This window comes from Rhinopithecus bieti, unplaced genomic scaffold, assembly GCF_001698545.2.
Source record: "Rhinopithecus bieti isolate Rb0 unplaced genomic scaffold, ASM169854v2 scaffold_2524, whole genome shotgun sequence".
NCBI classification, from domain to species: Eukaryota; Metazoa; Chordata; class Mammalia; order Primates; family Cercopithecidae; genus Rhinopithecus; species Rhinopithecus bieti.
Window position 1 is genome coordinate 1,970,788 of NW_016803991.1, and position 18,551 is coordinate 1,989,338.

At 39.2% G+C, this 18,551-nt stretch overlaps 1 protein-coding gene across 4 annotated transcripts in view; it reads right to left on the reverse strand.

Moving 5' to 3' along the window:
* UNC5D (unc-5 netrin receptor D) overlaps nucleotides 1-18,551 on the reverse strand; it is a 583,419-nt gene that overhangs the window by 192,664 nt on the left and 372,204 nt on the right. For all 4 annotated transcript variants that reach the window (XM_017862255.1, XM_017862274.1, XM_017862279.1 and 1 more), the window contains exon 4: nucleotides 5,481-5,584. In XM_017862255.1, the coding sequence (XP_017717744.1) occupies nucleotides 5,481-5,584 (104 nt within the window). The remainder of the gene's footprint in view (nucleotides 1-5,480; nucleotides 5,585-18,551) is intronic.

Sequence of the window (18,551 nt, forward strand, 5' to 3'; positions counted from 1 at the left end):
CTTGCTCTCCTCCTTGTGGTTACAGCTGAAAAGCACCCTCAGAAGCAAATGAAGAAAGGGGCTGAGCCAGTCTACAAAGCTCACTTGCCTTCAAGTGTAGGGCGCTGGGGCAAGAAAGAGGGAGGGATGTGGAAAGAGCTGCTTCCAAGCATTCACCAGAGTTCAGCCTCTAAATAACTGAACATATGGGCACGCTGCTCACCTCCTAGAAGCCACTCTGTCCTCTCATAGGAATCCTCTACCAATCTCAGTCCTGAACAGTCACAGAGTTCTTATAATTCATAAGTCCCCTACATTCTCTCAAAAGATGCTTCAGTGTGGGTGAGTGGGTATGCACGCTCATGTGTGCATTTATGAACCAAAATGTATTTTTGCTTTTGGCTGCTGTCTTACCAGACTGCACATCTTTTATTCTTTTGTTCTTTCTTTTTTAAATTTATGTCTTCAACAAGCAGTGGGGGCGGTAAGTGGGAGCTAAACACTGAGAACACATGGACACAAAGAAAGGAACAACAGACATTGGGGTCTACTTGAGGGGAGAGGGTGGGAGGAGGAAGAGGATCAAGAAGTTACCCGTGGAGTACTATGTTTATCACCTGAGTGATGAATTAATCTGTACACCAAACTCTCGTGACATGCAATTTACCTATATAATAAACCTGCACATGTACTCCTGAACCTGAAATGAAATTTTAAAAAAGCCATAGACAACAGCACAGAGTGAACCTTAATGCAAACTCTAGACTCTCCTTAATAAGAATGTATCAATATTGGTTCGGTCATTGTACGGGAGGTAGCACACTCATGTAAGATGTAAATTACAAAAAAGAAAACTGGGTCGGGTGTGGTGGCTCATGCCTGTAATTCCGGCACTTTGGGAGGCCAGTGTGGGCAGATCACGAGGTCAGGAGTTAGAGACCAGTCTGGCCAACATGGTGAAACTCTATCTCTACTAAAAATGCAAAAATCAGCAGGGCATGGTGGCGGGTGCCTGTAATTCCAGCTACTCAGGAGGCTGAGGCAAGAGAATCATCTGAACCCAGGAGGCAGAGGGTGCAGTGAACCGAGTGCAGCATTGCACTCCAGCCTGGGTGGCAGAATGAGACTCTGTCTCAAAAAAAAATAAAATAAAATAAAAAAAACAAGAAACTGAGGGGGAAGGTACATGAGAACTTTCTGTAGTACTTCAAATTTATATAAATTCAAAATAGTTTCACCTAATGTCTAGTAATTTAAAAATGTGGCAACACTCTTAGGAAAAGCTCCATTTTAGTTAATGTTTAACAATCAGCCAAAATGTCTAAATATTGCATTGAGGTGTTCTTTACTGTCAAAAGTGAATCAAACTTGAAGTGAAAATATATCTTTATTTCTTTAGTTGTAGGACTAGCGATTGAGTTAATAAATTTATATTTACATATATGAAAAAAAGTAGGTAGGAATGTTTTCTTCACCTGTTAGTACCCAATCATGAGAGAAAGACAAAACAAAACAAAGCCAAAATGTTGTCTAATGCATTTTACATTTTGTCTAGGGCTAATCCTGGGATAACCTTAAATATTCATCAACATCATTAGCAGACTAATTTCCCTTCATATTCAACAAGTACTTATTGAACACCTGGATATAAGAAGCATGTTTTTTAAATTTATTTTTTGTGCTAACAAATTGCATATATTTTTCATGTATAACATGTTTTGAAATATGTATATACTGTGGAATGGCTAAATAAGGCTAAATAATGTATGTATTACATCACAAACTTATTGTTCTTTTTGTGATGCAAGCACTTAAAATCTACTCTTAGCATTTTTAAAGAATACAATACACTGTTATTAACTATAGTCACCATATTGTACCACAGACCAATAAACATATTCCTCTCTAACCGAAATATTGTACCCTTTGACCAATGTCTCCCCAACCTCTCCCCATCTCCTCAACATGTGGTGACCACCATTCTACTCTAGTTCTGTGACTTCAGCTTTTTTTTTTTTTTTTTTGAGACAGAGTCTTGCTCACTTGCCTAGGCTGGAGTGTAGTGGCACGATCCTGGCTCACTGCAACCTCCACCTCCCAGGTTCAAACTGTTCTCCTGCTTTAGCTTCCCAAGTAGCTGGGACTACAGATGCGTGCCACCACACCTGGCTAATTATTGTATTTTTAGTAGAGATGGGGTTTCATAATGTTAGGCAGGCTGGTCTCGAACTCCTGACCTCAGGTGATCTGCCTGCCTTGGCCTCCCAATGTGCTGGGATTACAGGCATGAGCCACCACACCCGGTTGACTTCAGCTTTTTTAGGTTCTGCATAGAGGTGAGATCCTGTGGTATTTTTCTTACTGTACCTGGCTTACTGCACTTGACATACAGCCTGCTTGGTTAATCCATGATGTCACAAATGACAACATTTCCTTCTTAAAGGCTGAGTAGTATTCCATTGTGTATGCATACCACATTTTTAAAATTCATTTGTCCATTGATGGACACTTAGGTTGATGCCCTATCTTACCCATGCAGCTATTGTGAACAGTGCTGCAATAAACATGGGAGTGCAAGTATCTCTTCTACATCCTGATTTCATTTGCTTTGGATATATACCTAGTATATACCTATCTGAAGAATTGCTGGATCAAATGGTAGCTCTACTTTTAACATTCTGAAACAATGTCCATACTGTTTTCCATAATAGCTATACTAATTTCCATACCCACCAACAGTGTGCAGGGGTTTCCTTTTCTCCACATCCTCGCCAACACTTGTGAAAAATCTTTCACCTTTCTGAATATAGCCATGAGTAGCACTGTTTCATGTTCTGAGGACACAGCAATGAAGAGGAGAAAGCACAAATTTCCCTCATTAAACTTAAGTTTCAGTGGGGTAGAGAGGAATAAGCAAAGTAAATACAGTATGCTTGTGATAACAGGTAAAAAGAAAGTATATACCTAGTAGGATAAATTGCTGGGATAAAGCAGGGAAAAGGTGAAGTGGGGGAAGCAAATATTTGCAACATTTGCAGAGTGTACAGAGCAGGCCTTACTGAGCAAGTGATATCTGAGTAAACCCTGAAGAAAGATGGGACGAAGCAGTGTGACAGCTGGGGAAGAGCCCTCCAGCAGAGAGGGCAGCACATGCAAAGGCCCTAATGTAGGAGCATGGCTGGTGCATCCGAGAGAGATTGAGGGGGCCAGGGTGGCTGTAGCGCGGTCAAATGCAGAGTCAAATAAAATATATAAGGTCACACCAGGCCAGATTATGTTTAATCTTGTAAAGCACTAAAAGAACATAGACTTTTACCTGGAGTGCTTTGGAGTACCTTTGCAGGATTTTGAACAGAGCCCTTGAATGGCTGCATGACCTTTGGTTGGTCACTGATATAAGCATCAGTTTTCCTGCTTTTAAAATGCAAAGGTTATGCCAGGTAAATATCTAAGTTATCTTCCATCTGAAAAAAAAGTAGGTTAATAGAGATCTAGAGTATGCTAAGTTCCTATAGGCTGATGGCTAATAAAAACATTAGCATCCCTCTCTGCTGCTGCCAAAGTCAATGGCAGTGACCTGGCACAGAACCAGAAGGAAACATGGGTGTACCAGGGGACACTCACACTGCTGGCACTACAGAGCCTAGACATTTTTATGCATAAAATAGTTGTAAACTGGGGTTTTTTGAAAGATGGGCGTCGAATGTAGAGAACTGCTGATACCTCTGTTAGGCTCCCAGGAACACACGTGATGTCCTAAATGGGAGGGACACAGTCCCTTGCCTGACACTTAATGCCCTGCTCAGGAAAGGAGGGTGTGCTGTTGGTAGAAAACAATAGGGCAGCAAAAGGAGATCAATATCTTTTTTGTTCTACATTCAATAAAATTTTTAAATAAGCATTTTCCTTTCTGATCATTTTACATCATGCATGGAGTGTTCAGTTTAATTTTCAAGTCCGTTTACTTCATTTCTGTGAGCCATTTGAGCCCTGAATAGTGTCCACCCAGCACGCTTTCTAAATATGCAAGTATGTGTGTTTTTTCATTCCCCTTTATTTTATCTCCTTTTTTGTCCTTCCAATTACAAACTCCCAATTTTACTAAAATATGAGGCATAGGCTCCTGGTTTTTTCTTTTTCTTTGTATATCTGCTTCTCAGTGAATAAACAATAGCTGCAAACACCGTTTCCTAGCTTCTCAAAGAAGAGTCAAACCTGGACCACGTGCTGCTGAACTCAGGCCTGTGAAAGGAAAATAAATCTTGGGGCCCCCAAATCACTAAGCTAAAGGAAAAAGTCAAGCTGGGAACTCCTTAGGGCAAACCTGCCTCCCATTCAATTCAAAGTCACCCCTCTGCTCACTGAGATAAATGCATATCTGATTGCCTCCTTTGAGAGGCTAATCGGAAACTCAAAAGAATGCAACCATTTGTCCTTTATCTACCTGTGACCTGGAAGCCCCATCCCTGCTTCCAGGGGAGTTATCCCACCTTTGCTTCCAGTTGTCCAGCTTTTCCGGGACCTGAACCAATGTTCATCTTACATATGTTGATTGACGTCTCACGTCTCCCTAAAATGTATAAAATGAAACTGTGCTCTGATTGGGCACATGTCGTCAGGACCTCCTGAGGCTGTGTCATGGGCGCACGTCCTCAACCTTGGCAAAATAAACTTTTTAAGTTAACTGAGACCTCTCTCAGATTTTTGGGGTTCATGGGCCTATGTTTATAAACTTTTCATTATATTAAGCATATCTTATACTTCTTAGTGTTTTTCCTCCAATAATAGCTATATTACTAGTCTATCAGGGGCCATCTTCTCATTGTGAATAAAAGATTTAGAAAGTCTTTCCTATGACCAGAGTGCATTACCAGGGACAAGTAGAACTTCTAGAAAACATTCAAGAAGCAAAAAACATTGTGACTCTGAATTCTAGGCACCTCGCTGTGAAGGAAGGATAACATATCAGAGGCCAGTGGCTTCATGATGTTTTATATCCCTAAGGCCTGCACAGTGCAGAAAACATAACAAACACTCAATAAATGAATGCTTGTTCCACAAAAAAGTGAAGAATGAACACACACCAGTGACACTGGGACTGGGTCTTCTGACCTTTCCTATGGGCTTTTTCATGCGTGTTTGCCTGTTAACAGCTCAGATTTGCTCCATAAGCCAATATGCATATCAGAAGAAGATCTTGACAGAGGACAAAAAGAATGACATCTTTATGATTCAAGGTCCCTAGAACCAAGAAGACAGATCAAATCCTACCCAGGCTGCCTACCAAGGGCCTTGTGCAAACACAGAAGTAGATGGGAGACAAGTTCCTTTCTAGCTTATTTCCTAGACAATTTCTTCATCATCTATAGCAATTGAGCCCAGGCAACGAGAATCCCAGACACGGGCTCCTTGACTTCCCTTCCAGCCACACAGGACTCTGCCCTCCCTCTTGGGAACAGGCCTGGTTCCTCCCGGTGACTGGTCCCAGGATCCTGTCTTACCTCGGCAGCAGGGACTCCCTCTGGTGGGCGGCAGTGCAGCACAATCATGCCTTCAATGGGAACCTCCCTTCCTTGTGGGTCTTGTTCAAAGTTTTTCCGTAAATCTGCAGAGAAGCATGAGATAGATGACACTTTGCTCCAAGTCTAGTGTTAATCAATTTTGGTTCAAGTACAAAAAAAGTGAGCTTAATGTCACAACCTAGACACACACACACACACACAAATAAGTCACTTGTTCCAGGAATTCTAGAACAAGAGAATCATTTTTCCAAATATTCATAAATGCATGTGAAATAACCTGGACAAAACAGTTTCTGATGTCCTATATTGATGTGAAGGACGAAATAAATAACTAGGAAAGTAGAAAAAAAAAACACACAGAATACCCCATTGTTTCATGAGTATTTGCCAGCATTATCTGCTGAGCATCTGATGAAACACTTGGCCTAATAAATTGCCATCCACAGCTATTATGCAGTTGAGATGTACATGATTTTTTTCTATCAACTGAAGAATGCATTATTAATCTGTAACCTCTGCCATTCCCTTAACCCTCTAGGGGGCTCTAGAAGACGCTAATAGAGTGAGATTACCTATTAGTCTTTTTATTTGTAACCAGGGAGAAGGGGCAACATTCAACCACAACAAAATCTATAACCTATCCAACCAAACATGTAATTATAAAACAGAACGCCCTCCAGTCAAACAGCAATGCTGGATATTTGGGTAGTGCCCTTCATGGAAGGCTCCAGGCACTTTGCAAACAAGCTGTACCATTAACCTTTTACACATGGAAGGATGACACTTGCAGAGGTTAATTGGCTTGCCAGTGGTCACAGAGAGCATCAGTGCCAGTGATGGGGAACAATGCACTAAGCTTCCTGACACCCAGGCTGAGTGCTAACCAGCAAAGCCTTCTCAGGGAAAAGGACATAGATGGACAGTGCAGAAGAGTTTCATTTGCATTGCTTTCCACTTGAGCACACGCTTCATTAAAAAAAGGTGGGGAGTTGGCCTTTACTTCTCTGGAGGTGTCATGACAACTCTTTGATAATCTTGCAGCAGGAGGGTAATTCCTGCTGCCACTTGAAAGCACAGGATAGTAGGGTAAAGACAGGTTGCTTACAAGTCTTCCACAATGTAAAAGATTTTGCCCTCCCTCCTTGACAATACATTTTTCTTCAAATTGAGTGTCTCAAATTACGGGCTGTGAATTTATTGATTTAATTTTCTTCAGTGCTTACAATAACATGAAATATGTTCCCTGTAAAGAGGAGAGCTCCAGAATCAGTTACATCTTTATAAATTGTATAAATACATTAAACTTGCTTTTAGCAAGTCAAAAACACTCAATGAATAATAAGCACAGCAAGCCATGTATTCACTTTCCTCTGAATTTTACTCTTAATGCTTTCCCTCCCAGAGGCAACCAATGTCTTTTGTTAGTAGCAGTGCTACATATTTGGAGGTCTTCATGAGTATATATAAGGCAAAAGATCTTAAAACAACTCGAACTGCAGGTGGGTGACAAGATCCATTCTCTCATTTCTCTGCTGTCCCCTGAGTTTCAAAGCCAGCTTCCCTCTATCTGGTAACTGTAAATTGCCACAGCCCGTTTGACTCAGGACTTCTGACTCCAAGTATGATGAAGGTCACATATCTGACAACAAAACTGTGAAGGTACTGTGAATAAACCCAGAATAAAAAGTCTCACGTTTCCCACACAATTCTCCTCTGCTGTCTCACAAGAGATCTTTGGGTCAAAAATCCCTCCTCCATATGAATTGGTTATTTATCAGAACTATATAAAAATTAGTCTATCATAGAGTGAGAGTGACTTTAACATATGAGATGTCAGTTTGCTGATGAAGGAGCTGTTTTTGTTTTGTTTTGGAGATAAGGTCTCGCTCCATCGCCCAGGCTGGAGTGCAATGGTGTAAACATAGCTCACTGCAACCTCAACATTCCCAGGCTCAAGCTATCCTCCCACCTCAGCTTCCCAAGTAGCTAGGGCTACAGGTGTGTGACTTCACACAGGGATAAGTTTTAAAACATTTTCTGTAGAAATGGGCAGAGTGTCACTTCTTGCTCTGTTGCCCAGTCTGGTCTCCAACGCCTGGGCTCAAGTGAACCTCCAACCTTGACCTCCCAAAGTGCTTGGATTACAGGCATGAGCCACTGTGTCTGGCTTTTGTTTGGTTTGTTTGCTATGGTTTTTGTTTTTTTTTTTTTTAATTTTCCTTTTCCTTCATTGCTTTGTTTTCTAAAGGAAGCTTTGCTCAGTGCTGCTAAATGATCATCCCAATTTTGACACCACCAATTAATTTGTTTTCAGCCAGATAAAGTATAGAAAACCAATAGCGTAAATTTCTATTTACATTCTACTTTTGTGTCCTTTCTTAGATCAACAGAAATAGAAAAGGTAAAAATTACTTAGTTTATGGCTATCTACACACTACTACATTAATACGTTATCAGGTGAAAAGACAACTGGTGAAATGTCATTTTTTTCTCCCTATTCCAGCCTCTCAGTAAAATAGGTAAGTAAATACATACATACATATTTACACACGTTTATATAATTTACATATTTATATGTGTGTATGTATGTGTGTAAACTGTATTGACAGTGGGACCTAGGAAACGGTATTACTAGAAACTTCGAGGAACTTCTAACAGATCTCACATAGGCAAGATTAGGTAGAAGAAAAGGCCAATCCAACCTGCTGCTCTTTCCAAATGACATTTGAAATGACTGGAAGAGTCCTAGCAAGACGCATATTTCCCTCCCAAAGGTGTACATAAAAAGAACGAAGATTAAAGGCAATGACTGGGGGCCAGGGAAAAACTAGGGCACTATATATATCTGGATCCAACACTGGTAACAGCCCGTCGACCTGTTAGGGAGCTTTAATGATCAGACATCATTACACCAAGTGAGAAACACAAGTATCACGGAGTCCTAGTTCTGGCTTGTATCTGATACTGGTGCCAGGACACTGACTACTAAGGAGGGCAAACTTTTGAATCCTAAGGAAGGTAAACTTACCAACAAATTCCAGTCAGCTACTAAATACAGTAGACATGATGGAAATAAACTCTTTAGACACAGAGGTATAGCTGTGATTCTCACCATAGGGCACCCAGTCTAATTTGTTTCTGAATAGGCAATCTGAACACTTTAATCGCCTATATGAGCTCCAAGGCTTGAAAGAAACAGACAGGAACCAATCCAATTTTTAATAGTGGGGAAAACATCCTTAGCCATAGAACAAGAATTATACTATAAGATAAGGAAACAAACCATAGAACTGAAAATAGATTTCTTCCTCTAAAAAGACATGAAGCAAGAGGCATATTTTTAGATAATTTCTAATTTTAGTTCTTTAAAGTCAAAAGGAAATAGCAACTGAGAATCTAGAGTAGAGAGTTATAAATAGGATAACATCTGAGATCAAGAAATCGCCACTATGAAAAAAGAAAAAACATAACTGCTGATTTAGAAATATATAAATAAATATGGAGACAGTAAATAGCATATTGAATATTATAGAAAACTGAACCAGAAGACAGGCAGTATCAGTCAGGATGCATCAGAAAAACAGCAAGTATACCAGTTGGTTTAACAGAAAATATTAATATAATGAAATTGAAGGACTAAGTAGGCAAAGGGGAAACCGCAGGAACATTACAAGGAGCCTGGGCTTGGCAAAGGAGCTCCATATCCTTCTGCTCAATTTATAGATAGACCAGTTGGTATAGACATGTAAGACTGCTGTGTTGGCAATAGTGTAAGGAATGTCCTCTAGTAGGGTGCTTATGGTGACTTGTTCTACATCTGTTTTCCTTGCTCGATCATCGGTTCTATGAAAGCAGGCTCTATGTCCTAGACTTTCATTCCTCTATCACCAGTACCTATTGTAATATCTGACACAGGGCAGGTTCTTAATAAATACCTGGTGAGTAAATGAGGTAAGGGGAAAGTGATAAAGTGACAATGAGATTGTCAGAAGAAGGATGAAATGAATGACAAAGTGGAGAAAGAGGAATACAACATTACATATAACAGGAATTTCAAAAGGACACAACAAGCTGAAAAAAAAGAAACAAAAATCAATTTAATAATAATAACAATAGTTCTCTAAGCTAAAAAGGTACTTGAGTTTGCAAAATGGCTCATTGGATATGAGGCAAACTAGCTTTAAAAAGAAACAACCCTAGATAGATCTTAGTTGAAACTGTTAATTTTAACAAAATTAATAAAATGCAAAAATAAATTTACAAGTATTTTTGCAGAAAACAAGCAACAAGAATAATGGAATAAGAATATGGAATTTATTTCCTATATAGTTTGTATATCAGAGTATACTTAATCAAATTCTTTATTTTGCTTTTTTTTTTTTTTGAAAAGCATTGATGCTAATTTATTATTTGCAAACAAGTTAGTATCCATGAGTAACCTAACAACAATGTAGTGTCAGACATGATAAGACCATGAGATTGTAAGCAGCCACATACTATTCCTGAAAACATTACCTTGTAAAATAAACTAACCAATGAAAAACAACTCAATGCAATAATTTCAGTATTTAGAAGTTGTGATTTTTAAAAACTTGGCAATGGGCAATGAAAACACTTAAAAGTTTTAAACCTAAATACTTTTTATAATATAACTAAAAATATTCACATAAATATCCAAGGATCAGGGAAGAAAGATGCATAATGTATCATAAATATGCATAACTAATGGTATGAACTTAAAACTGCTGGATCATAGATCTCAGGACCCCACCAGGCAGGAGTGGTCACTGGTGAGGAAGGTGGGGGCTAGAGCCTGTATTTTTGTTTGAATTTTGGGACCACCACTTACTCACACCTTGACTCAGTAAGTCCTCAATCTCTCTGCTCAGCTTCCTCACTGGTGATATGAGGATAATAATTCACACACATTTTGTTAAGACTAAATGCTAATATATGTAAAGTCCATTTAAGAGCACTGGTTGCTTCATAGAGGTCATGTATGTTACTGGATCCTATTTTAAAGCTTTGATGATTAAAATGGGGTAGCTTTGTCATAAATCAGACAAATTAACTATAAACCAGAGAATTTTCAGAGACACTCAAATAAAAGAATAATAGAGTATATGATAAAAGTGATACATAAATTAATTGGGCAAAGGTATTAAGATGACTAATTGCCGTTTTGGAGAAAAAAATAAAACTAGATTGATGTCTTTTAATACCAAAATAAATCCTATATTAATAAGAAATGTTTTTACAGGAAACTATAGCAGTAATAAAATAAAATATTCCTTGGATCTTAGGAAGAGGAAGGCTTTTCCAGACTTGAAATTCAAGACCCCTTAAGGGATTGATTGATAGATAGTGTTTTGCCAAAATTGAAAAATTTTTTAATCTAAAACATTATAAGCAACATCAAGGGCAGAGGGTTAACAACCTTAACATATAAGAGCTCTTATGAAACAAAATAAAAACAGTACCCTCAAATAAAATGGCAAAGTGACATGAAACAAAATTTACACAAGAAGAGATACAAGTGGCTAACAAAATATCTAAAAGACCAAATCACTAATTATTAAAGAAATGTCAATTTTGAAACCATCACTATATCTCCCCTTCCTCTCTCAAGAGGCTCAGTTTTGTGTAAGGAATAGTGCCCAAGGTTAGCAAGCATATAAGAAATAGTAATATTAAACATTGCTACTAGTGAAAATGGGCATACATGAAGAGTGAGCTGTAATGTGTGCCAAAGTTACTTCAAAAGTTCCTATACGAACAGTATGGCATTCTTTTTATCAATAAAAAGGAAAGAAGTATTGATGCATGTTACAACATGGATGAATCTTAAAAATGCTATGCTAGGTGAAAGAAGCCATTCACAAAAGGCCATATATTGTATGATTCATTTACATGAAACATACAGAAGAGGTAAATCCATAGAGACAAAAAAATAGATGAGTGGTTACCTAGGGCTGGAGTTGAGCAAGGAGTATGGGGAAGGACAGCAAAGAGAAATAGTTTTGGTGGGTTTTTACGGTGTGATAGAAATACTCTATAATTGACCCTGGTGATGGTTACACAACTCTGTGAGTATACTAAAAACTACCAAATTGTGCAATTTACCTATTTAAAGTGTATGGTATGTGGATTATATCTCAATACAGTTGTTATTAAAAAGAATTCATTCATATGATTCAATAATTCCACTTCTAAAGTTTTCTAAAAAAATGACTAGAGAGTTCCACAGAAAAATGGATGCATAGTGGTATTGCTCAAATAATTATTTATAATGAACACTTGCTAATAACCTAAATATTAATATAGGGTTGGTTAATTTTTTGGTGCATTCATACAATGAAACATTATGCAACCATTAAAAATCATAAGCTCAAAATATTTAAGATTATAGGTAAATATTCAGATTAAGTGCTAAATAAAATAGAGTGGAGTACATGATCTCTATCATGTGCATGTTTGTAACAAAAATCATTCTCTCCCAAACGTAGTAACTGTATTATTATTAAATACATCTACTTCCAAATAAAAGTAAGTATACCTGCATTAAACACCTGTTTTGTTGGTTAATCCTTTTTTTTTTTTTTCTTTGAGACAGAGTCTCACTCTTGTTGCCTAGGCTGGAGTGCAATGGCACAATCTCAGCTCACTACAACCTCTGCCTCCCAGATTCAAGTGATTCTCCTGCCTCAACCTCCTGAGTAGCTGGGATTACAGGCATGTGTCACCACGTCCGGATAAATTTTTTGTATTTTTAGTAGAGATGGGGTTTTGCCTTGTTGGCCATGCTGGTCTTGAACTCCTGACCTTATGTGAGCCACCTGCCTCGGCCTCCCAAAGTGCTGGGATTACAGTCGTGAGCCACTGCACCCAGCTGGTAGGTAATCCTTCTTAATTTGCCTGCAGGTGTTGTATAGAAGTGCAATAGCCTTCTTCACTCACTCCCACTGTTGACCGTGGGCTGGACACTGTGCTGGGCAGTGGGATACCTGACTGAACATGCCAGACTGCCTTGGACTTCCCAGAGCATATGCTCTAGCACGGTGACTAGCTATTAAACAAGCAGTTAAGAGGTATACGTCTGAGTGACGAGACGGAGAAGTAGGAAGTACCCTGTAAATGTAGCACAGTGGGGCCCACCCAAATCTAGTGATTGCAGAAAAGTTTCTCGGAGAGTTATATCTAAACTGAGGCAGAGAATCTCACAGGCCTAAAAACACACACCAGACGCCATTTATAGTCTCAATCCAACTTGTACTGGCTTAAAGCGTAACCACCATATCCCTTTCCTTTTAAACATATATACATATGCTCTCTCACTTTTTTCTTGCAAGTCTCTGCAAAATACTTGCCTAGCTACCTCTCTTTCCTAAGTTTTCATATCACATGAGGACACTCTTTTATTAGACTTGTCTTCTATTCATGTATATTGAGAGGGTGGAGCATAAATAGATTTCCACCCTCTGATCTCACTCATAATCGTGTGCACATGGTCTATGGGAAGAAGAAAAGCAGTCATTGTCACATTGTTCTGTATATGGGAACTGAACCAAATTGCATACATAACGCATAAAGATAGATTTTAAATGTGGTTTAAAATACAAAACCTTACCATCTGAAAATAGCAACTGGTATGGGATTAGTATATCTATATTATTATAGTTATAGGAAAAACCCTAAAAAGAAATTACTAAACATTTTGAAGGTTTTCCACTGGATGAAATTTGGTATATTAATTATCTCCTTTATCTGTTTCTGCATTTTCCAAAATTTCTGTAATGAATATGGATTACTTTCATAGCCACCAAAAATCACGTCCAAAAAAAGATCCCTTTCTTCTAAGAGTTGTCAAGTATCTCTGTACTAGACCAAACTGTATCAGAAGCCAGGAGAGAAGTACATCTTGTTTCATTTTATTGTACCAAGTTTCACTCCTACGATGTCTATCAAAGAAGGAAGCAAGGAAGATCATATCCTTCAAACTTTTCAGAATTGCAAATTCTGAAATACCCTTTTCTAATTTTATTTTAAGTCATGGGAATCTGCACACGACGGCAAAACTTTTCATTGCTTCTGTTTATTGCCATATCTCTGGCAGCTGGACGATAGTGACTTAATACATATTTGTTGAATGAATGAGTGAATGAATGAATGAATGAATGAGCAAATGTGATTTCCCACTTCAACTCATCTGAATGATGACTATGAACTAATATACAACGAAGTCTCTGGCTGTTAAGATGACTAGGGAAAGCAAAATCATGAACGGATATGTGCAACAGGCACTGCAATGATGCTAAAATAACACACTCATTCAGTGTCATCTTTACACACACATTGTGTGTGTGTGTGTGTTGGAATGGTACAAACAATCATCAACACAGATCAATTTGGAGCAACACTCTGTCTAGTTCTGTTCCTTCTTCACCCCGTCACCCTGTTTAGTTCCACAGCAGAATGCCAACAAGGCCCACAATGCCTGGAATCAGACAGCAGAAGCGAAGAGGAGGGAGAGATGATGAAGCCAGGTACTTGGCTAACCTGTAAATCATATAACCAGCAACAGGATCATCCAGAGTCAGCAGTACCTGCCAATAAGTAGTACATCTGGGGCTAGACCTTGGGAAGTAGCAGCCTCCCCTTCCTCACCCCATGCCCTATTTGGCCTTTTTCTCATTTTCCTTTCATGCTACTATGTTAGAAAAGTCATTGTAGCACAAGAAAATCAATAAAAATTCAATTCCAAATAATAGTTCTTTGCAGCTCAGCAACACCAGGGAGTTATCGGCTCATTCAATGTTCTGGCAGTTAATGCAATGAAATAAAAATAATTTACTCATTCAAACCAAATCAGCCAGTGAAAAATCACAGTCATTTTTTTTAATAGTCATAGTCAAAGCCATTTGTTAAGATTCCGGGAGGATGGTCTGATGTCCCATTAGTTGTTCAACTACACTGGTATTCAAATCAGCTTTGAATCTTTCCCACCCATATTTCTCTGAAGGAACAACAAACCTCATTTGTCATACATAAAAGAAAATTGTAACTTACCCAAAGAGAGATAATTTATTGTAATAAAAGGGCTGGTTCACATGCAGGACGGATGCATGCTAGCAAGCCAGAAGTCAAGGCCTGGTGCTTCCATGTGGTTCTGCCTCAGTCCTCCAGTCCTGAGTTCTTATAACCTAAGAAGTTAGTTACTGACTCCAGTTCCCGAGGGAAGACACACAAAAGACTTTGTTAGGTCAGTTTCTTCCTTATTGTGATACTCTTTGGTATTTGGCACGTTATCTGCACTCCTCCTGCAAGCCTGGCTTAAACTCTCTACCTTGCTTAGATCTATGGATTACGCACATTTCTTTCCTTTTTTTTTTTTTTTTTGGAGTCTCACTTTGTCACCTAGGCTGGAGTGCAGTGGTGCAATATCGGCTCACTGCAACCTCTGTTTCCCAGGTTCAAGTGATTGTCCTGTCTCAGTCTCTGGAGTAGCTGGGATTACAGGCATGTGCCACCATGCCTGGCTAATTTTTGTATTTTTAGTAGAGATGGGGGTTTTGCCATGTTGGCCAGGGTGGTCTCAAACTCCTGACCTCAAATGATCCACCCGCCTCGACCTCCCAAAGTGCTGGGATTACAGGTGTGAGCCACTGTGCCCAACTGATTCTGCACATTTCTTGACCAGCAGACCCATATTGATATTAGGCTGTTCCCTCCTTTCATTTCATGTCTTTGTGTTGGATCTTCCAGTTCTTATTTCAGCTGTGCTTCCTTGAGTGATAACTGGCATTAAAGGACAATGCCACATGTAGATTCCTATACATCTGGAACATATATATATATATGAATATAATATATATACTCCCCTTAACATTATATATTATATTCATTTTATTGTACCAAGTTTCACTGCTACAATGTCCATCAAAGAAGGAAGCAACAAAGATCATATCCTTCAAAGTTTAGTGAATGATAAATTCTAAAATATTCTTCTTTAATTGTATTTTAGTCATAGGAATCTGCACATAGCACAAAACTTTTCATTGGTTCTGTTTACTGCCATATTTCTGAAATGAATATATATATATACACACACACATACACACACGCACATGTTATGGTTGCAATAATATACTACATCTCCCTGAAATTCCTGAATATTGCAACCATAACTCCTGATCAGTAAATCTTTCAACAATAATGAAGAAGGGCCACCTTTGGATGCCATTGAATCACCCTACAACTCTCCATGCACTCTCTTCTCTTGATGCCAGGCACTGAGCATACTCTGCTTACTGGGAAAGCAGGATGTTTGGCTGATGCAAAAGGTCCTGTCATGCTGACGCTCCTCAAGGCTGTTTCTAGGACCATAAAATAACTTCGGGCCTTTGTGAGATCCCTTGTGCTCTGTAATCCCCCTGCTGGTAAATTGCTATTATCAATAAAGCATTTTATAACTAGCACTGTGCATCATTATCCTGTGTTCACAAGTAGTGTAGCTTGTCAGGTAACAGTGGGGTTGCCAAGGGAATAGATATAGTTGTGCCTGCAGTAGGGACATATGCTGAGTAGAGACAGTTGTAGTTTTCCAAAATGCTTTAAGAACTAATTTAACCTATTCTCTATTGAGCTACTCCCAACACAATAAGATCTATCATGTTCAGCCTCTTTTGTTTATAAAAATAAAAAGCATTCATATTTCAACTAGAAATTGAGAATTTATTGAAAATTAAGAAGATAAAAATCTTAACGATGAGTTTAGGACTGACTGGAAACCAAGACAGACCAGGCTTGAAGAATAAGAAACACAATACAACTGTGACTTTAAGAGGCTATAACATAGCCAAACGAGGAGATAAAGAGATCCAGTTAGGGTCACGCACAGTGTCTCTTGCCTGTAATTCCAGGATTTTGGGAGGCCAAAGTGGGAGGATCTCTTCAGGCCAGGAGTTTGATACCAGCTTGGGCAAGACAGAGACCCTCGTCTCTCAAAACAAACCAACAAACAAAAAACAAACAAAACAAAACAAACAAAAAAGGAAAACAACAACAACAAGAAAATAGGCTTGGTGGTGCATGCCTGTAGTCCCAGCTACTTGGGAGGCTGAGGCAGGAGTCAGACAGGCACAGTGAGCTATAACTCGGGACACTTCACTCCAGTCTGAAAGATGGAGTGAAGATTCCGTCTTCTAAAACAAAAACAAAAAAAAAAAAAAAAAAAATTAAAGGCCGGCCCAGTAAATTCTCTCCTGCTGAGTTGTTTCATGATGCCTCTTAGGCACAACATGGCCATGTCCACTTCTTACCTTCCTAACCACCAATTCCCTCTCGCTATTGCCCTAATGGTCTTAACTTTTCGGTCAATTGCATTCACTCATGGGTGCTGATGTCTCAGGGCCACTGACACCTGTTTCTGTTTTTGTGCCTTCTACCTTCAGTTGTCACTACTAACTGCTGATTCTCTTTCAGGATGAGGTTATACTCAGAAGAGCAAAAATCTACAAGACCATAATCACTTAAATTCTTCTCAAGTGAATCTATCATACTGAGTCAATTCATGTCTCTCTCTTGCCTGGGGGTAGATTCTTGGCCCGAAGGACATAACAGTGGGCACATGTGGCATCAGAATGATCACCCTTGCCTACGAAGCCACTCAGCACCACTTCTCTTGGCAAGAAGTTCTACATAAGGGTAGAACTTCCTTATGTTCTACCCCACATAAGGAAACCATGCCTGTAGAAAGAAGGATTGCTCTTTGCTTTGTCTCCAAGTTCCATAGAAGGCACTTTCTGCATATTGACTGCATTTATTTGGTTGTGTTAATACATAAAGGACAGCTGAAGTTTAACCTAAATAGGAGATATTAACAATCTTCAACAGGAAAAGCCATTAACTGAAAATATAGGAATTCTCTGCTGCCTTGTTTTTAAGGCATTAAACCAAGGGAAAATACTCTGATAACTCATATTTTGTATGTTTACATCATGTTCCACCAAAAGCTATAGGGACCAAATATCTGCAAGTTCCACTTTCTGTACATTTGAGAGTACTGTTGTTCTACTTGCTGGGCTAATGAGAAAATTGAGTCCTAGGTAAGTACAGAAATAGCCACCAAATCAAAGTGTTTTTGATGGAAAACAAAACCAAAAAGAGCAGTGCCTGGAAGCACTGACTATACCTAGGCTGCTCAGTTCCCAAGCAGGATATGAAAAGACTATGCTGCTCATACACACACACACACACATTTTAGAGACTGGGTCTCACTCTGTCACCCAGGTTGGAGTGCAGTGGTGCGATCATAGCTAACTGCAGCTTAACATTCCTGAGCTCAGGCAACCCCACTGCCTCGGCCTCCCAAGTAGCTAGAACTACAGGCACATGCCATCAAGCCTGGCTAATTTTTAAATTTTTTTCTAGAGATGGGGTCTCACTATGTTGCCCAGGCTGGTCTCCAACTCCTGACCTCAAGTGATCTTCTTGCCTTAGCCTCCCAAAATGGTGAGATCATAGGCATGAGCCACTGCACCCAGCCTGTGCTGTTCATCCTGTTATCAAGTACCCCTTTTCTGAGACAGCTTAATTTCTACATCTCCTACAAGCATTAATAGAGCTTATCCGTAGCTGAGCATCCAGCTGGGCACTTGAATGCAAAATGAACTCCATGGTTGAAGGGACAAAGTTTTAAAAACCACATGGATGTAGAGAATCATTCCTGACTTTCCTGAGTGACCTTTGAGTCTTCTACAGGAAATTAGGGGATTAGGGGGATGTGAACTAGCAACAAGTTTAAGAAGAAATGACCTAAAAATAACCTTAAGCTTTCAATACTCACCACCTCATTATAATTCACTACCAGTCCTGGAGAGGGATGAAAGGAAAACAAAGGGATAGAAACGAGTCAAAAAGAAGAGCCAACCCAGCAGCAACAAAGAACAATTTAACCACATTATTAGTTTTTTGGTTCTTCCCTCATCCCACATCTCCATGAGGCCATGTCCCTCATTGGGACAAGATGTGGTCAGTGTCATGAGCATATAA